The sequence below is a fragment of the Botrytis porri genome (genome assembly GCF_014898465.1).
Source record: "Botrytis porri strain MUCL 3234 chromosome Unknown BPOR_005, whole genome shotgun sequence".
In the NCBI taxonomy this organism is placed as follows: domain Eukaryota; kingdom Fungi; phylum Ascomycota; class Leotiomycetes; order Helotiales; family Sclerotiniaceae; genus Botrytis; species Botrytis porri.
Window position 1 is genome coordinate 2,458,380 of NW_024066079.1, and position 16,706 is coordinate 2,475,085.

The window sequence follows — 16,706 nt, forward strand, 5'->3', positions numbered from 1 at the left end:
CAAGATTGAGAGAAAGTGCAGACAAGATCGAAGGATTGGCAGGATGTTAGATGTTTGGTTGATATTAGACACTAGACACTAGACATCAGACATCAGACATCAGATATTACATTACCTGGGTAGGTAGATATGGAATGCTGTGGCTATCTTCATTTGGAATCGTGCGGCGGCACCGATAACGCTTCCTATCTAATATCTAATATCTAATATCTCATCATCTAATAATCTACTAGGGATAATAATACCCACGATACTTGTAGTCAGCTACAGCCAGCCAGCCATCCAGCAAGCCAGCAAGCCAGCAAGCCTGCTATGCTCAAACATTTCTGCTGACGTTTTGAAAACATTTTCGAACTTTCCACCAGCATCCAAACACACAACGAGTATCAGACACTTACCCTCTTTTTTGTGGAGATTATAAGAGTCTACGAGTAATAGTATTCAATTTCAATCTTATTAAAACCTACCAGATTCATATCTAGTATTCAATTCCAGTATTCTACAATTCTTCTTCATCTCATCTATCGACGACCACCGTACGGTGTATATCTTTTTCAGCAACTACCATCATCATCCCATCCCCCTCACCTCTCACCCCACTGTCTGTACCCGGAACTCATAACTACTTAAGACTCACCGTCTCGAAAATTGTCCAGAGATACTACAGAATTGCAAATTTGCAAATACCACCAAAGCACTTTCCGAAACCATAGAATGACCTCGCCATTGCGAAAGAACCGTACTTCTAGTGTTTCCAGTGAAATCGATCCATTCGCTGCGGCACATGTTTACTACAGCAATGATACAAATCAGAAATCCTTTCGACAATTTCGAACCCGCACATACTCTTCAGTAAGCACATCACTTCTCTTGTTAACCTTTCAAACACTCATCTAACCGTCTGGCAGAATCAGAGCACCTTCTCCGTACCCATCTCAGGATTAGAAAAGCCCAAGAGGAGAGGCAGTCATGGTCAGTTGCAAACATTCTGATTCACAAAGTCTCATTGACTAATATACATATGTGCAGATGATATCGGAGATCATGGACGCAAATTCTTAATACAAGTTGACTCGACACTGGAAGCCCTTCGAAAACAGGAAGACACAGATGACAATCACCAAATTACAATCGAAGATGTAGGACCAAAGGTATGATGTTGCAGAAATTCTATTCACTCAATGTCTTAACTAACGCATTTTGGGGCAGACACTTCCTCTCGGAACCGCTACATCGAACGGATTCAGAAGATATGATATTCGTGGGACTTATATGCTTTCCAACCTTTTACAGGAATTGACTCTGGCAAAGGAAAATGGCAGAGAGCAAATTATCTTGGACGAATCTCGCCTCAATGAGAATCCTGTCAACCGCCTCTCAAGATTGATACAAGGCTCATTCTGGGATGGCCTGACTCGTAGAATCGATGGCTCCGTGATTGAAATTGCTGGGCGTGATCCTAAGGATTGGACCGATGATCCCCGTCCACGTATCTACATACCACGAGGTGCACCTGAACAGCATGCATACTATACCAAAGTGGCAATTGATAGACCTGAAGTGCGTCTAGATGTTTGTTGGCTACCAGAGAGAATCACACCAGAGGTTGTTCGTGATATGAACTCTAAGCCTGGCCTTTTGGCTGTTGCCATGGAGGAAGTTATAGATCCGTCAACAGGTGAGAAGACTCTCAAGGGATTACCATTCGTAGTACCAGGTGGTAGATTCAATGAACTTTATGGATGGGACAGCTATATGGAATCACTCGGCTTAATTGTCAACGACAAGGTCCACCTGGCCAAGTCGATGGTACAAAACTTCTGCTTTTGCATTGAACATTACGGAAAGATCCTCAATGCCACTAGGTCATACTATTTATGTCGTTCTCAACCACCTTTCTTGACAGACATGGCACTTCGAGTTTTTGACAAGATCAAGCATGAGCCAGGGTCATTGGACTTTCTAAAGACGGCTATTCTTGCTGCCATCAAGGAATACCATAGCGTCTGGACGGCAGAGCCAAGATATGATCCTGTCACAGGTCTATCGAGATATCGCCCGGAAGGTCTTGGTGTACCTCCAGAGACTGAAGCATCACATTTCGAACATCTTTTGGCACCTTATGCTGAAAAGCACAACATGACCTTCAAAGAATTCGTTGATGCTTACAACAATGGAAAAGTTGTGGAGAAGGAATTGGACGATTATTTCCTACACGATCGAGCAGTTCGTGAATCAGGTCATGACACATCCTACCGTTTGGAAAGGGTTTGCGCAGATCTTGCAACAATTGACCTTAACTCTCTTCTTTATAAATATGAAAAGGACATCGCACACACCATTCGTACGTTTTTCAAAGATAAGCTTGAGGTTCCAGCCGAATTTTGCGTGGGCGATATGACGCCTGGTCAGCTGCAAACTTCCTCAATGTGGGATCGAAGGGCTAGGGGTCGCAAGTTGGCTATTGATAAATATCTCTGGAATAAAGAGAAGGGCATGTACTTCGATTATAACACCCTTAAGCAAGAGCAGTGCACATACGAGAGTGCTACTACCTTCTGGGCGATGTGGGCAGGTGTTGCTTCGCCACAGCAAGCTGCCAGTCTCGTCACTAATGCTCTTCCTAAGTTTGAAGCTGCTGGAGGTTTATTGTCTGGAACTGAAGAGTCTCGTGGTGCAATTGGGTTAGACCGACCAAATCGCCAATGGGATTATCCATATGGTTGGGCCCCACAGCAAATGCTAGCCTGGACAGGACTACTACGATATAATTATCAGGAAGAGGCCGAGCGACTTGCCTACAAATGGTTGTTCATGATTACAACAGCGTTTGTTGATTATAATGGGGTGGTGGTTGAAAAATACGATGTGACCAGAGTGATTGATCCTCACAAAGTTGATGCAGAATATGGCAACCAAGGGTCGGATTTCAAGGGAGTTGCTAAAGAAGGGTGAGTTATACCAATGTGCTTGACCAATTGCAAAATTCTAATGATTTCTAGTTTCGGATGGGTTAATGCCAGTTATGTTTATGGACTTCAAATCATCAATGCACATATGCGACGAACTCTAGGAACACTTACGCCTTGGGAGCAGTACACTAAGGCCATGAACCTTTGAGTATACAAAGTCAGGCTATTTAATGCGTCAACGACATTTGCGTTTTTGCTCTATACCCCTTGAGTGCCTTGATAAGCAGTCGGAAATGTTCACGAGTTCTCGAATTGATGATTGAAATGCTCGGGATGGTGAGGATATGCAGTGAGCAATTGCTTTAGGGGAATGGAGACTTGAAAGAAGACATGTATATGTTAGAAGCAAAATAGCAGTCCTGTGCTGCCCCATAAGAAATTAATATACCGGCAAAATTGCTGATGACATTGTATATCCATTGATCCTTGAATGATGACCTAATTTCTCTCGGCTTTTCTACACATCGCTTCCTAATATTGACACAATGCTTGCGAGGTTACATGGACGAAGGATAGATATATGTATGACTGAAAACATAAATACCTCACGCAATGCCCTAGCATTTATTTATTTCCTAAATCGCATCCTATAGTCGCATAACGAAAAGCATGATCGGACAGAATCATCTTTTCGGAACAGTACCAAGGCGATAACCGGATCACCCTTTACCAACGAAGGGGTAATTAGCTAAGCCGAGGCATTTGTTGGACCTGTAAAAGATTGATCCCCTCCTCCGCGTTAGAGAAGCTGCCCCTCGGTCGGTAGTAGAACTATTATTAATCCTGGTGAGATCTGGGGTTATCGCATCTATTTTGGAACTTTCGAGGGTCTTCACATGTTTACGATAACGTCGAGTTTTGCGTGTGTGGAAACACATGTTAAGTGATAGCTGAGATGTAACTTCCCAAGAGCATGTCTGACACGATTCTTACATGATTCTTACGCCTGGGCACTGGGCAGTCTGACCATACGAGGGATGCTTGGATGATGAGATTGGAGAGCTGGATGAACGAGAATTGATGGTAAATGGTAAAGTAGATGAGTGGGTGCTACAGTAGGTAAAGAAGCACACGACTCAGAATTGATCTCCAGATTCCAAAGACCAGCAAATATATTCACAACTCTCCATCTCAAATCTCAACCACCATCCATCCATCTATTCATGATTCCGCATTCGTCACAAGAAAAGTCAACCGCAAGATGTTACACTAAAACGCATCAGATCTAGAAAGCCAAGATCACTAAAATGGGACCTCTGTTTTCCCCAGTTTTCGGGAATGTGTCCAATCACGGCATTCCTAAAGCTCTCCCTTTGACCCGAACAACCAACCATATGCTTTGTATATTGATGGCAAAGGATTCCTTGATGGTCCGAGGATACAAACGATTATGATGAGTCTTGTCATGAGCTTGCGATGTAGGAAGTTAGTTCGGACCTTGGGCCGGGTAGGTTTCTAAGAGGAGGGGAATATATAGCTATATACCTTGGAACTCTCTCTTCCCGTGTTTTTCTTTTGAGACTGTGTTTATCATTGTTTACTTTATAATCTTGGAATTTCAAAGATTGATTACTTGTTCAACACTCTACATTCCTAAAGATACATAGGATTCTTCACTTCTTCTATTCTAACTGAACGTCAATTCTTCAGAGCTTGAAAGAACTTACTCACAAACGAGACTTGTTTCTTGTTTTCTATATCCTATATCCATATATACACATACAAGATGGCTTCTACCAATAGAATGGCCGGTACTTCTGTAGATCCAGAACAAGAGGAAAGAATCTTCTTAGAAGAAGTTGCTGCTGTTAAGCAATGGTGGGCAGATGAAAGATGGAGATATACCAAGAGAGCTTTTACTGCTGAGCAGATTGTGGCAAAGAGGGGAAATTTAAAGATTGAATATCCAAGTAATGTACAATCGAAAAAGCTTTGGAAGATCTTGGAGGGAAGATTCAAGGTTTGTATTCCTGACATATCTTGATGACGATGGCAGATAGATACTAATATATATGAAAACAGAATAAGGATGCTTCTTATACATATGGTTGCTTGGAACCTACCATGTTGACCCAAATGGCAAAGTTTCTCGATACAGTCTATGTTTCGGGATGGCAATCATCATCTACTGCATCTGCATCTGATGAACCTGGTCCAGATCTCGCAGATTATCCATATGTAAGTCCACCTCCTTCCTCTCTTACATTCAATTACTAATGTCTCTCAGACCACAGTTCCTAACAAAGTAGCTCATCTCTTCATGGCTCAACTCTTCCATGATCGCAAACAACGAGAAGAACGGGTGATGACCGCCTCGAAAGCTGATCGAGCTAAACTCCAAAACGTCGATTACCTTCGTCCCATCATCGCAGATGCTGATACTGGTCATGGTGGTCTTACTGCCGTTATGAAATTAACAAAATTGTTCATAGAGAAGGGAGCTGCGGGTATTCACATTGAAGATCAAGCTCCTGGTACCAAGAAATGTGGACATATGGCTGGAAAGGTTCTTGTTCCTATCAGTGAACATATCAATCGTTTGGTTGCTATTCGTGCTCAGGCTGATATTATGGGTATGTCGATATTTGTACTCTCTTTGGGAAGATGAAGAATATAAACTAACATACCACACAGGCTCCGATCTCCTCGCTATTGCCCGTACAGATGCCGAAGCTGCTACTTTAATCACCACAACCATCGATCCCCGAGATCACGCGTACATTCTCGGTTCCACAAATCCCAATCTCCAACCCCTTAACGATCTAATGATAGCCGGTGAGCGTGCCGGAAAAACTGGTGCAGAACTCCAAGCCATCGAAGATACATGGACCGCGCAAGCCAATCTCAAACTCTTCAACGACGCCGTCATCGCCACCATCAAATCCAACCCCAATACCAAATCCGACGATCTCATTTCCCGCTTCCTTACCGAAGTCAAGGGAAAAAGCAATTCCGAAGCTCGAGCCCTCGCCAAAACCCTCACCGGCGTCGACATTCACTGGGACTGGGATGCTCCTCGTACACGCGAAGGCTATTATCGACTCCAAGGCGGATGTGGGTGTGCCATAAACAGGGCCATCGCATACGCCCCCTACGCCGACGCTATCTGGATGGAATCCAAACTCCCGGACTACAAACAAGCCGAGGAATTCGCCTCGGGCGTGCACGCCGTGTATCCCGACCAAAAACTCGCTTACAATCTCTCTCCTTCCTTTAATTGGAAATCTGCCATGCCGCGCGCAGAACAAGAAACATACATTCAGCGTCTCTCCAAATTAGGCTATTGTTGGCAATTCATCACATTAGCAGGTTTACATACCACGGCGTTGATTAGTCATCGTTTTGCAGAGGCGTATAGTAAACAGGGGATGCGCGCCTATGGGGAGTTGGTACAAGAACCGGAAATGGATCTCGGGGTTGATGTGGTGAAGCATCAGAAGTGGTCCGGGGCGAATTATGCAGATGAGTTGTTGAAGATGGTGACGGGGGGCGTGAGTAGTACGAGTGCGATGGGGAAGGGGGTTACGGAGGATCAATTTCATTAGGGGGTGAGAGGGGGAGAGGAGGAGAGAAGTGGGGAGTGGGCTTTCTTTCTTTTTCTGGATGGGATGGGATGGGATTAGGTTGGATGGTTATTTATATGGGTTTCATAAGATAGGATAGGATGATCCGATCATTCGTTGTAGGAAAGAAAATAATGCAGATTTGATATATTTCCTACATTTTATTTCGTCCCTTTTCTCTACACTTCTTACCGTGAAAAGTACATTAACAGAATATACTCTTAATACTAATCTGCAAGTATATATATAAAAAGCCATTCCTAACAAAACAGCGTCTCAAACTTCTCCATCCCATTCCTTTCCAATCCAATCCTCTCAGTACTCCCATCTCCTTTCCTCTCCTCTCATACCCCTCTCACTAGTTTTGGAATCCCCCGCGATCCAGTAAACTCCTTTCTTATACCTTCCTCATTCCTTCCTGTTGTCTATCTACCTATACCTTCTCTATATCTTTCACTTAAACTTTTGATCTTGACATTCAAATATCCATAATCATTATACAAAAACACGAAAAACACACACATAAATCAATATATAAATAAATACACTTCAATTTCGATTCTATTCGAGTTAGTATATTACAATCTAATTCAATTTAATCCTATTTAATCTAATTCAATTCAATTCACTCAAGTTTGAGATTATTTTATATATTATTAATTATCTATTATCTATTTATCTATTTATTTATTTATTTATTTATTTATTTATTTATTTATTTATTTATTTATTTATTTATTTATTTATTTATTTATTTATTTATTTATTTATTTATTTATTTATTTATTATTTATTTATTTATTTATTTATTTATTTATTTATCTATTTAGCTATTTAGCTATTTAGCTATTTATCTATTTATCTATTACTTATCTACTAAACTTCTCAAAATACCTAGTTTTAAAAATAATTTATAAGTTTCTATTGACATAATATAATATAATATAATCTTTCCTCTAATTACATAAAACAAGATAACCATAATAACTTTTTGTTTTTCTTTTTATTTTTTACTACTAAAGTATATTCTATCATGAATATTACATTATATTACCTATAACGTGGTTTATCATCATGCGGCCCATATCATCATGCGGCCCACTTTCACCTCAATTTGCACCCTTTTATTTCAACACGCGTTTTATCAACAACCCACGATGCATTCGAATAATGAAGAAGCCCGTATACTCCTAGCTATCGATGCTATTCATAAAGACAAAAAACTAAGTGTTAGAAAGGTTGCTACGATGTATAATATACCACGTACAACACTACGGCGTAGAATAGACGGTTTTACCCCTCGTACAGAATATCGACATAAAACCCATAAACTTACAGAATTAGAAGAAGAGATCATTATTCAATATATTCTTGATATGGATTCGAGAGGTTTTCCACCTAAACTTAAAGGGGTGGAAGATATGGCGAATCATATTCTTGAATCGAGAGGTGGAAAAGCGGTTGGAAAGCTCTGGGCGCATCGATTCGTAAAGCGTCACAAAGAATTAAAGACGCGTTTTAGTCGTATTTATGACTTTCAAAGAGCTTTGTGCGAGGATCCTGAGTTTATTCGAAAGTGGTTTCGTCTTATATCGAATATGCGAGCGAAATTTGGTATACAAGATTGCGATATGTGGAATTTCGACGAAACAGGCTTTATGATGGGAGTTATAAATGCTGGTATGGTAGTTACTAGTGCTGGGAGGAGTGGTAGGAGTAAAGCAGTACAACCAGGCAATAGGGAATGGGCGACAGCGATCATATGCGGTAGTAGTGTAGGGGAAATCATACCTCCATTCCTGGTGGTTCAAGGACAGGTGCATCTTTCCAATTGGTATACGGAAACCGATCTTCCTGCAGATTGGGCTATTAAACCTACTAGCAATGGGTGGACGAACAATGAGACAGGATTGGAATGGTTAAAACACTTCGATAAACATACAAAGGATTGCAGAGTAGGCAAATACCGAATGTTGGTGCTAGACGGACACGAAAGCTATGAATCCATACCTTTTCAATTATATTGCAAGGAGAATGATATTATATGTGTATGCCTACCACTGTATTCAAGTTATTTAACTCAATCACTTGATGTCGGATGTTTTAATAGGTTAAAACAAGAATATGGTACTCAAATTGAGGGGTTTATAAGGGCACATATCAATCATATCTCAAAGGTCGAATTCTTTATAGCTTTCAAAACTGCATATCAACGATCGATCACGAATCAGAATATGAAATCTGGATTCCGAGGAACAGGATTAATCCCCTTTAATCCTGAAATAGTACTCTCAAAATTAGATATTCGAATATATATATCTAGTCCTTCTCCTTTTGTCAATTTAGACCTTTGGACCTCTCAAACTTCTTACAATCCTACGGAAGCTCTTTCTCAATCAACATTAGTTAAATCTCGAATCAATCGTCATCAATCAAGCTCTCCTACACCTATATTTGAGACTGTACTAGCTCTAGCTAAAGGCACAGAGAGATTAGCTCATGAGAATACACTTTTAAGTGCAGAGATCCGTACACTTCGGGCAGCAAATGAGGCATTAAGCAAGCGTCGACGTGCGAAAAAAACCCAATTGCGTCAAGGAGGAGTACTTACTGGACAAGAGGCTCTTGATATATTATCTCAGCAAAAGGTTGATATTCAGATTCAACGCGACGAGCGTCAAAAAGGGAGGAATCCTAATGGGGAAGTATCTTCTAATAAATGCTGTAGTAAGTGTGGAAAACCAGGTCATAATTCAAGAACTTGTCAAAACGATATAATAGATCCTAGATTATTAGATTCTTAATAGTTTTAATCAATTGAATCAATTGTTGTTGAGTAATATGGATTTAAAAATACAAATTGAGGTGAAAGTGGGCCGCATGATGATATGGGCCGCATGATGATAAACCACGTTAATATTATATAGAAAGTTTATTACAATACAACAAGACATCATATAATACGTAATGCCCTTTGATATAGCGGTTATATTACATCTCTCCTTTCAATACCTACCTACCTAGGTATCTATATATAGGTACCTAAGCAAGCTCATCAAATCTCATTATCATTTTCCACCTCGCACACTCGGAATCAACTATCATTACAACACGACAAGACGACAAACAAATCTAGCAAAGAAAAGATGTTAACATCTGATTCACCATGTGCTCTCTACCTACCCTAACTACTATATTTATATTACGTAGCCACCCTGCAATCCATTAATTATCAACCCGTCCCATCCCATTTATTCCTTTCCCCCACTCAAAAACATCTTCTTAAAATCCGCATTACTTTTTGGTTTTGCATTAGGATCCGAACCTGTATCTGGTGCCGGCACTGGCCCTGGTTTTTTCCCGCCCGAAAATCCCAATCCTCTTTTTTGTCCCAATCCACCCCTTCCTCCACCTGGTCTTCTGATCGGTACACTGGGTTGCATGAAATTACTCGTACTTGTCCCTGCTCCCATTCCCATTCCCGTACTCGCACCCGCTTTCTCCTTTTCCCTCTTTCCATTTTGTCCAACCACAATACGATCACTTTTAACCTCACTCGACTGAGCGAAAAGATCTTTCATTCCTCCTGTTCTCAATTTACGACCTGGTGCTATCTCATAATTTTCGAGACCGAGAGATGCTTTACCTGCAGAATTGACATCCTCAAACTCAACGATTGCACCTTGATGATCCGGACGAAGTACGACTTTGATAATACTTCCAAATGGCTCTGCAATTGCACGAATTCTTGCATCATTCACCGTATCAGGGACATTGAGTAAGGTCATGGTTCGATTGCCACCTTCTGATGGTTGATGTAAAGCATGTTGATTCTTGTGAGGATTGTCTGTAGTAGAAGCAGGGGACATCAAAGTATCTCCATCAGCGTCTGGAGCTGGAGATGCTGAAGATTCTTTTCCTCTACTGGTTGCGATAGGTTTATAATTTCTCGCTTGTGTCAATTCGACATGAAGAATGGAGGATTTCAACTTGGTTTTATCCAATTCAAGTGCGGCAGTAGCTTCGTCCTTTTTCTCAAAGACAATGAATCCTGCACCCTTGCTCTCCCCTTTGAATGTTCTCAAGATTCTGACAGATTCAACCTTGCCATACTTTCCAAACACATCCTTCAAATCATCCTCCTTCAAGCTCGAATCGAGACTAGTTATGTGGAGTTCTCGACTTTCTGCAGTGGCACCCTCTCGTTGTTTTTTCGCAGCCGGGTCGGAATATTTTGCTACGAGTTTGAATTTATTCTCGAGTAACTTTCCATCGAGCTGGGTGGCTGCCAAAGCAGCTTCAGCTTTACGAAAGGTAATATAGCAAAATCGACGATGCGTATTGAATTTCAGACTTGGCCATCGGATACTGAATATTTCACCACAATCCTTGAAAAGAGTATGCATATAATTTTCATCAGCAGTAGGTGGATAATTAGTGACATAAAGAGTCAAACCAGTACCAGACTCTACTTTGATTTGATTCTCACCAAAGAATTTTCCATCACGGAGGAAAGCCGATTGAACGTCGCCATTGGAACGGAATTCGATCAAACAGGTAGAAGAAAGTTTGTCCGCTTCAGTCTTGAGCGTCAAGCTATTGATGTGACCATATTCTTTGAAATACTGTCTTACTTTGGTTTGGGTGACTTCTGGAGGTAAATTGGTGACTATTACGGTAGTATTCTCGCGATCTCTTGTCAAATGCTGTTGTCGTAAAGCCTCTGCATCAGCTGTCGATTGCTCATTCTTTATCTTCTTGTGGGTATTACCATCAGTGGTATCTTCTGAGGTCGGCTCACGCTTCCTCTTCGAATTTCCAGGAGAATCCTCATCCGTGGCTTCCGGGCTAACGATTTGTTGTTGTTGCTGAGCATACAATTCTGCTTGCTCAATGGCCAACTTTTCCCTGCGCTTGGTAACTAGTTGTAATTGTCTACGGACTAGGTCTTTTGCTCCTAGCAAAGTATGTGCATCTTCGTAATTATTGCAATGTGAAATGTAGAGTTCCATAATCGCTTCCGGCCAATCTAGATCTTTCGTACGTAAAGCTCGAGACAAGACCATAGAGGGTAGGTTAGATGATTTGTTAAGATATCGGACTGTCATTTCCCATGAGTAATACTGTTGCCAAAAAACGTAGCTTTTCTGATGAGTATTCACAAGTCTTTTCCAAAACTCACGAGCCTCCTCAATTGATCCTTTCTGAGTGAGGTACTGAATCATTATTCTTTCGATTTTAAACAAGGGATCCGTGTATTCTCTTTTATAGAGCCTTCGACCCCAGTCCTGAACGGCCTCGAGTGAACCAGGCAGACCAGCGTCGGCTACATCAAAAGCTTCGTCCTCTAAAGGTTTATCGATCGTGTTACGCCTAAGATAGCCACACCAAGCCGTGTAGACCTCAATCACCTCATCCATTGTCCCGTCACGATCCAATACGCCAGTACTCGTCGCAGCATGCTTTATATCTTCAATCGAAGAAAAATCCAGGTTTTGCGTTTCAGCAAGAAGGATGTAGCGCGCCCATAAGCTTCCTGACCAAGGGCAATGTGCGGTAGCTCGCTGAACAATGTAAAGGGGACTGCCTAACTGCGCATCTGGATTTACAACGTAGCTCTGTTGAACGAAAGCAATGTAATCTTCCCAAATTCCGGGATCCCGGCCTAGAATTGTGGAAGCTAATGCGCGCTCGTAGAGGGCAATTGCAAGAATTTGGGGGCTTTGTGGTAAACCTTTCTTTGGCTTTGTCACTGTTTGGAAAGTCTCCCATTCTAGATATTCCTTCATGACAGATGCTATGTGATCCTTATCACCAGCCGCAACAGCTTGCTGAAGCTTGAGCTCGTGCTGTTCACGTTGCTCATATAAATATCGTGCAGTGCTACCCATCTGTGTAACTTGCACCATTGTCGATTCATAAGAGGGCTCGTCATATTTCGTGAGAAACGTCGAGAACATCTGAGAAGTCTCGTCCCATTTGGCATGTGGTATTTGAAGGCGATCGAAGAATATTTTGCGGACGCGCTCTACCTGTTCACGAGTAGGAGATTTCGCAAGCAATTCCAGTTCGATAGTTATCCATCTATTCCATAACTCATGACTGTCGTTCAAACGAAATTGCGTAGCTGCAGTGCCTTCCTGCCAAAGATCCTGCGCTGTTTGTAACGTGAATAATTCCTGTCCGACGAGTCGCTCATCTTCTGGCCATCCTGCATCTGGATCCCGACAATCTGTGTATAATGACAAGACCCAGTCGCATCTTGCTAACCAAAGCGGGTTGCTCCAAGGTTCTGCACTTATTGCGCGATCGTATAATTCGACAACTTTGATGCGCTGCTCCAGATCTCTCGCGTTTCTGCTAGCCTCATCTACGAGTGCTAACCACTCCTCTTCGCCAACAGGTGATTGTTCCATTGTAAACAAAGCTTTCTCCAACTACTTCACTTTGGAAATCTCGTATCGGTATCGGGAGGAAGCCCAAGAAGCATTTCGAGGATCTTCTTGAGATTTTGTTGTTGGAAGATGATCAATAAATAGGTGTTGTGTATTGATAACAAGAGTAGGCATTGATGCTATGAAATACGATCCATCTCGAACATTTCAATCCCACCGGACCTTTGCCGCCGCTTAATAATTTAAGAATACGATAGCGGGACACGAGATCGCCGTTTACATTCTACATTCAACATTACGAATGAGCTGTTGAAGATTCATGCAATTAATTTGATCACATTTCCAGTCATTTGGAAGGTTTACCTGTAAATCGATTGAAACTTGAAAAGTTTCTGACCGAGATAGCTGTTATAAGCTTCAACAAAAAATTATCTTGAATCCTGACTGTAGCGTAAATCTTAAAGCAGCCACATAAAATTGGCGAACTAAGAACTTCAATTATTTTGATATGATGACCGAGCCATTGACAAGCAACACCACCCGGTCCACATAATGAGTCTGAATCTTCCTTCGCGGCGCCTGCTAAGGTCTGGTAAGTATAGGGCTATGTTTATATATGATCAATGCTAATCAGCTCGCAGCTGCACCTCTTACAACATCCCATCCACCCATCGCCTTCCTCATCCCATTATATACCAATCAACGAAGATCACTATGGGACAATTTCTCAAAGCGTCTCGACAGTGCAAGGAGGATGTTCTCGCCGGATAAAGCCCCCAAGAATCCTTTGACAGAGGAATACCTCAAGAAGAAATCCGATACGCAACGACAACAGGCTGAGCGAGGAGATCTTGCAAAATCGTCCATCTTTGAAGATGAGGGTTCAGGAGGGAAAGGAGACGAGGAAGACAAAGTCATACCCAGAAATCCTGAAATAATGGCTAGAGCACTCGATCCAAACCCCAATGCTACACTTCGATGGAAAAGGAAGATGGTCATACAGGACGTCAAAAAACGAGGACGTTTGACGAAGGATCAAACGTTGAAGAGAACGGAAAGGGTGTTGTTGTCTAAGAGTCATGATTTCAAGACTTCAGTAAAGAAATTGGTTCCTTTGGCCAAGCAAATTGCGGGCAAGACAGTGGAAGATGCGATCATTCAAATGAGATTTTCGAAGAAGAAGGTTGCCAAGGATGTCAAAGAACATTTGGAGCATGCGAGGAACGAGGCCATCCTGAAGAGGGGTATGGGATTAGGGAAAGTTGAGAGAAAATCAACTGAAAATTTCAAGACGCGATATATCGTCACAAAGGATGGAAAGAGAGTCAAAGTGGAGGATCCAACTACATTATATGTTGATGAGGCTTGGTGTGGAAAGGGAGATTGGACTAGAAGTTATGATTTCAGAGCGAGAGGAAATGTTAACATTATGAAGAACAGGACAACGAGTAAGTTGAGTATCATTTGTAGAAGTATTGTCAGGCTAATATATTTAGGTATTTCGCTCGTATTGAAGGAAGAGAAAACTCGTATTAGACTGCATGAAGAACGGGAGGAGAAGTTAAAGAACAAGAAGGTCTGGGTCCAATTACCAAATAGACCTGTAACTGCCCAAAGGCAGTACTATTCATGGTGATTTTGATGTATAAATCACACCGAGTTGTATACTATAAGATTATCAAAGATCTCTTAAAAATGCCATTGAACTGCTGAATAAAGATTGCTAGTGATCAAAAAGATTTGGCGGTAGCGCCGTCAAATTACAGATACAGTTTTGCTACAACGCATTGTCATTCATTCATATGCTCGTGAATGTCAATGAATTCTAATCACGTCCCATGCTTAAGCATTGGAGAGCAACTGTTGTTCATCTTCATCTCCGGGACTATTCGCAGCACTCCTAGTCTTTCTCTCACTGTATCTCGTTCTCCACCCTTCCCAAGCATTCCGCAACCTAGAAGATTGATTGAAACCATGACACAACATACCAGCCAAAAACCCCACCCCGTCATTCTTGAATGCGAGCAGAAACCCAATGGTCATGAACATTACTGTCCATCTTTCCTTCCTTTCCTCGTCTGAAAGTTGCCTATGACGTTTAATTGTGTGTGGTTGAGCTGAATCTGATACAACACTCGATTCCGATATATCCCACAAGTCTCGAGCTCCGTAATTAAGACTTTCTCCTACCTTTGCCAATTCTAGACCAGCTGCTACGACCATGATTCCAAGCAAACTCTTCGGGTAATGTCTTAGTAGACCCACAAGTGTCTCACCGAAAAACAATCCCAAGATCATTTTCAAGGCACCAAGGATGATTATACTTGCACCACTTCTGGCTCCGAATCTATACTGCGCAGCGAGTCCTCCTGAACCATGACAAACAGGCATAGCACCAAACCAGCCACCAATCAGATTCATTAGTGCGATACTGACACCAATCGAAGTAACGCCTGGGGCAGGAATGTTTGGTAAGAGATCAGATGCCAGAAAATTGACAGCAATAATGGAGTTCAAGGTCGTCAGGGGAATTTGTCCTAGACCAGCGTCGAGCGCCCCGACTTTGAACGAAGTTGCGGATGGAACATAAATTTGAGGGTGCCATAATCTAAATGAAGGCAGGTAGCTAAAGCCCGTGGTATACAATGACAACACAAGTCCAAGCACGAAAATAGCTAGAGCATATGGTAACTTTGGAAGCCTTTGCGTAATTAGCAGAGCGATGAAGGCGAAAAGTGCCCAAATCAGATTGTCGGCAGCATTTGGAGTCGTCCAACCCAAAGGTTGAAGAAGACTTGAGCCAGCGGATAGGATCAGAGACAGGCCGGCTCCGACTTGAATACCTGTGAATATAATTAACACAGAACCTTTATTGAATCAGAAATTGATTCAGCAAAAATACTTACCTTTGACGACAGGTGTAGGCATCATACGTGTGAACCATCGAAGAAGTCCTGTAGCGCTTAAGATCAACACCACGCCGGCTACAGTGTAACCAGCAGAGATCGTTTCTTCAATCGAAAAGTTCCTTGAGATGGCTACAGCAGCAATAGCCTAGAGAATGGTCAGCCAGGAATATGGCCAGTTACAAGAGAAACTACCTTCATGGGCTGTACTGGTAGAGGTATACCAAAAGCAATACCGGTCAATATATTCCATAGTCCCGAAAAAAATAGAGTTGTTGAGAGAGATATTGAATTATTAATCGCCAGAGCAATCATCAATGGTAATAGAGTTCCTAGATCACCAAAGGCACCTGATATCTCCGCCAAAGGAGAATCTCTCAACGCGGCCACATTGTTTTGAGATCTAGCTTTCAAACGCTGGAGATATGTAGTTGTCATAATTTGTTGTAGGACAATATCAAATTAGATATATGGGATGCTGCCTTTACGTTGATTTTCTTTCAGTATTTCATCTAGAAATACAACTACCGCGTATATATGGCAGGTTTAAAACACAAATCTTCGTCGAACAAGACAAAAGGAAAAGAAGTATCACTCTATAATAAAACTTGGAGACAGTTCACGATATCCTCGATATCTCGAATTTCTACATGGTCATGAGGAAGTTGATCTGATCGGAAATAGAAGTGACGAGTCAGATATCATACGTGGGGGAGGTGCGGTTATCAAGGTGGGTGGTAATCTTTCAGCCACACCTCCACGCGCACTCAAACTTTATGCTTTATGCTTGCTTGTCGCGTACACGTCTTTTTGAACGCGTTTCTAGTATCGAAGCACAAAAGTCTCTAACTCTTAGACACTTCTTCTCCT

At 41.8% G+C, this 16,706-nt stretch overlaps 5 protein-coding genes across 5 annotated transcripts; 3 read left to right on the forward strand and 2 right to left on the reverse strand.

Moving 5' to 3' along the window:
- Positions 1–714: 714 nt before the first annotated feature.
- EAF01_004402 (uncharacterized protein) lies at positions 715–3,120 on the forward strand (the record flags this gene model as incomplete). The annotated part of the gene is made up of 5 exons (XM_038912656.1): positions 715–852; positions 909–972; positions 1,030–1,151; positions 1,210–2,951; positions 3,003–3,120. 5 exons carry the CDS (start codon positions 715–717, stop codon positions 3,118–3,120), a joined length of 2,184 nt encoding a protein of 727 aa, XP_038772340.1.
- Positions 3,121–4,698: 1,578 nt separating this feature from the next.
- On the forward strand, positions 4,699–6,517 carry EAF01_004403 (uncharacterized protein; the record flags this gene model as incomplete). The annotated part of the gene is made up of 4 exons (XM_038912657.1): positions 4,699–4,932; positions 4,995–5,150; positions 5,200–5,545; positions 5,607–6,517. 4 exons carry the CDS (start codon positions 4,699–4,701, stop codon positions 6,515–6,517), a joined length of 1,647 nt encoding a protein of 548 aa, XP_038772341.1.
- Positions 6,518–9,786: 3,269 nt separating this feature from the next.
- Positions 9,787–12,951, reverse strand: EAF01_004404 (uncharacterized protein; the record flags this gene model as incomplete). Its single annotated transcript, XM_038912658.1, has 1 exon — positions 9,787–12,951. The coding sequence occupies one exon, from the start codon at positions 12,949–12,951 to the stop codon at positions 9,787–9,789; it is 3,165 nt and encodes a 1,054-aa protein (XP_038772342.1).
- Positions 12,952–13,482: 531 nt separating this feature from the next.
- EAF01_004405 (uncharacterized protein) lies at positions 13,483–14,566 on the forward strand (the record flags this gene model as incomplete). The annotated part of the gene is made up of 3 exons (XM_038912659.1): positions 13,483–13,522; positions 13,572–14,378; positions 14,427–14,566. 3 exons carry the CDS (start codon positions 13,483–13,485, stop codon positions 14,564–14,566), a joined length of 987 nt encoding a protein of 328 aa, XP_038772343.1.
- A 206-nt stretch (positions 14,567–14,772) lies between these two features.
- On the reverse strand, positions 14,773–16,274 carry EAF01_004406 (uncharacterized protein; the record flags this gene model as incomplete). Its single annotated transcript, XM_038912660.1, has 3 exons — positions 14,773–15,773; positions 15,837–15,984; positions 16,032–16,274. 3 exons carry the CDS (start codon positions 16,272–16,274, stop codon positions 14,773–14,775), a joined length of 1,392 nt encoding a protein of 463 aa, XP_038772344.1.
- Positions 16,275–16,706: the final 432 nt, after the last annotated feature.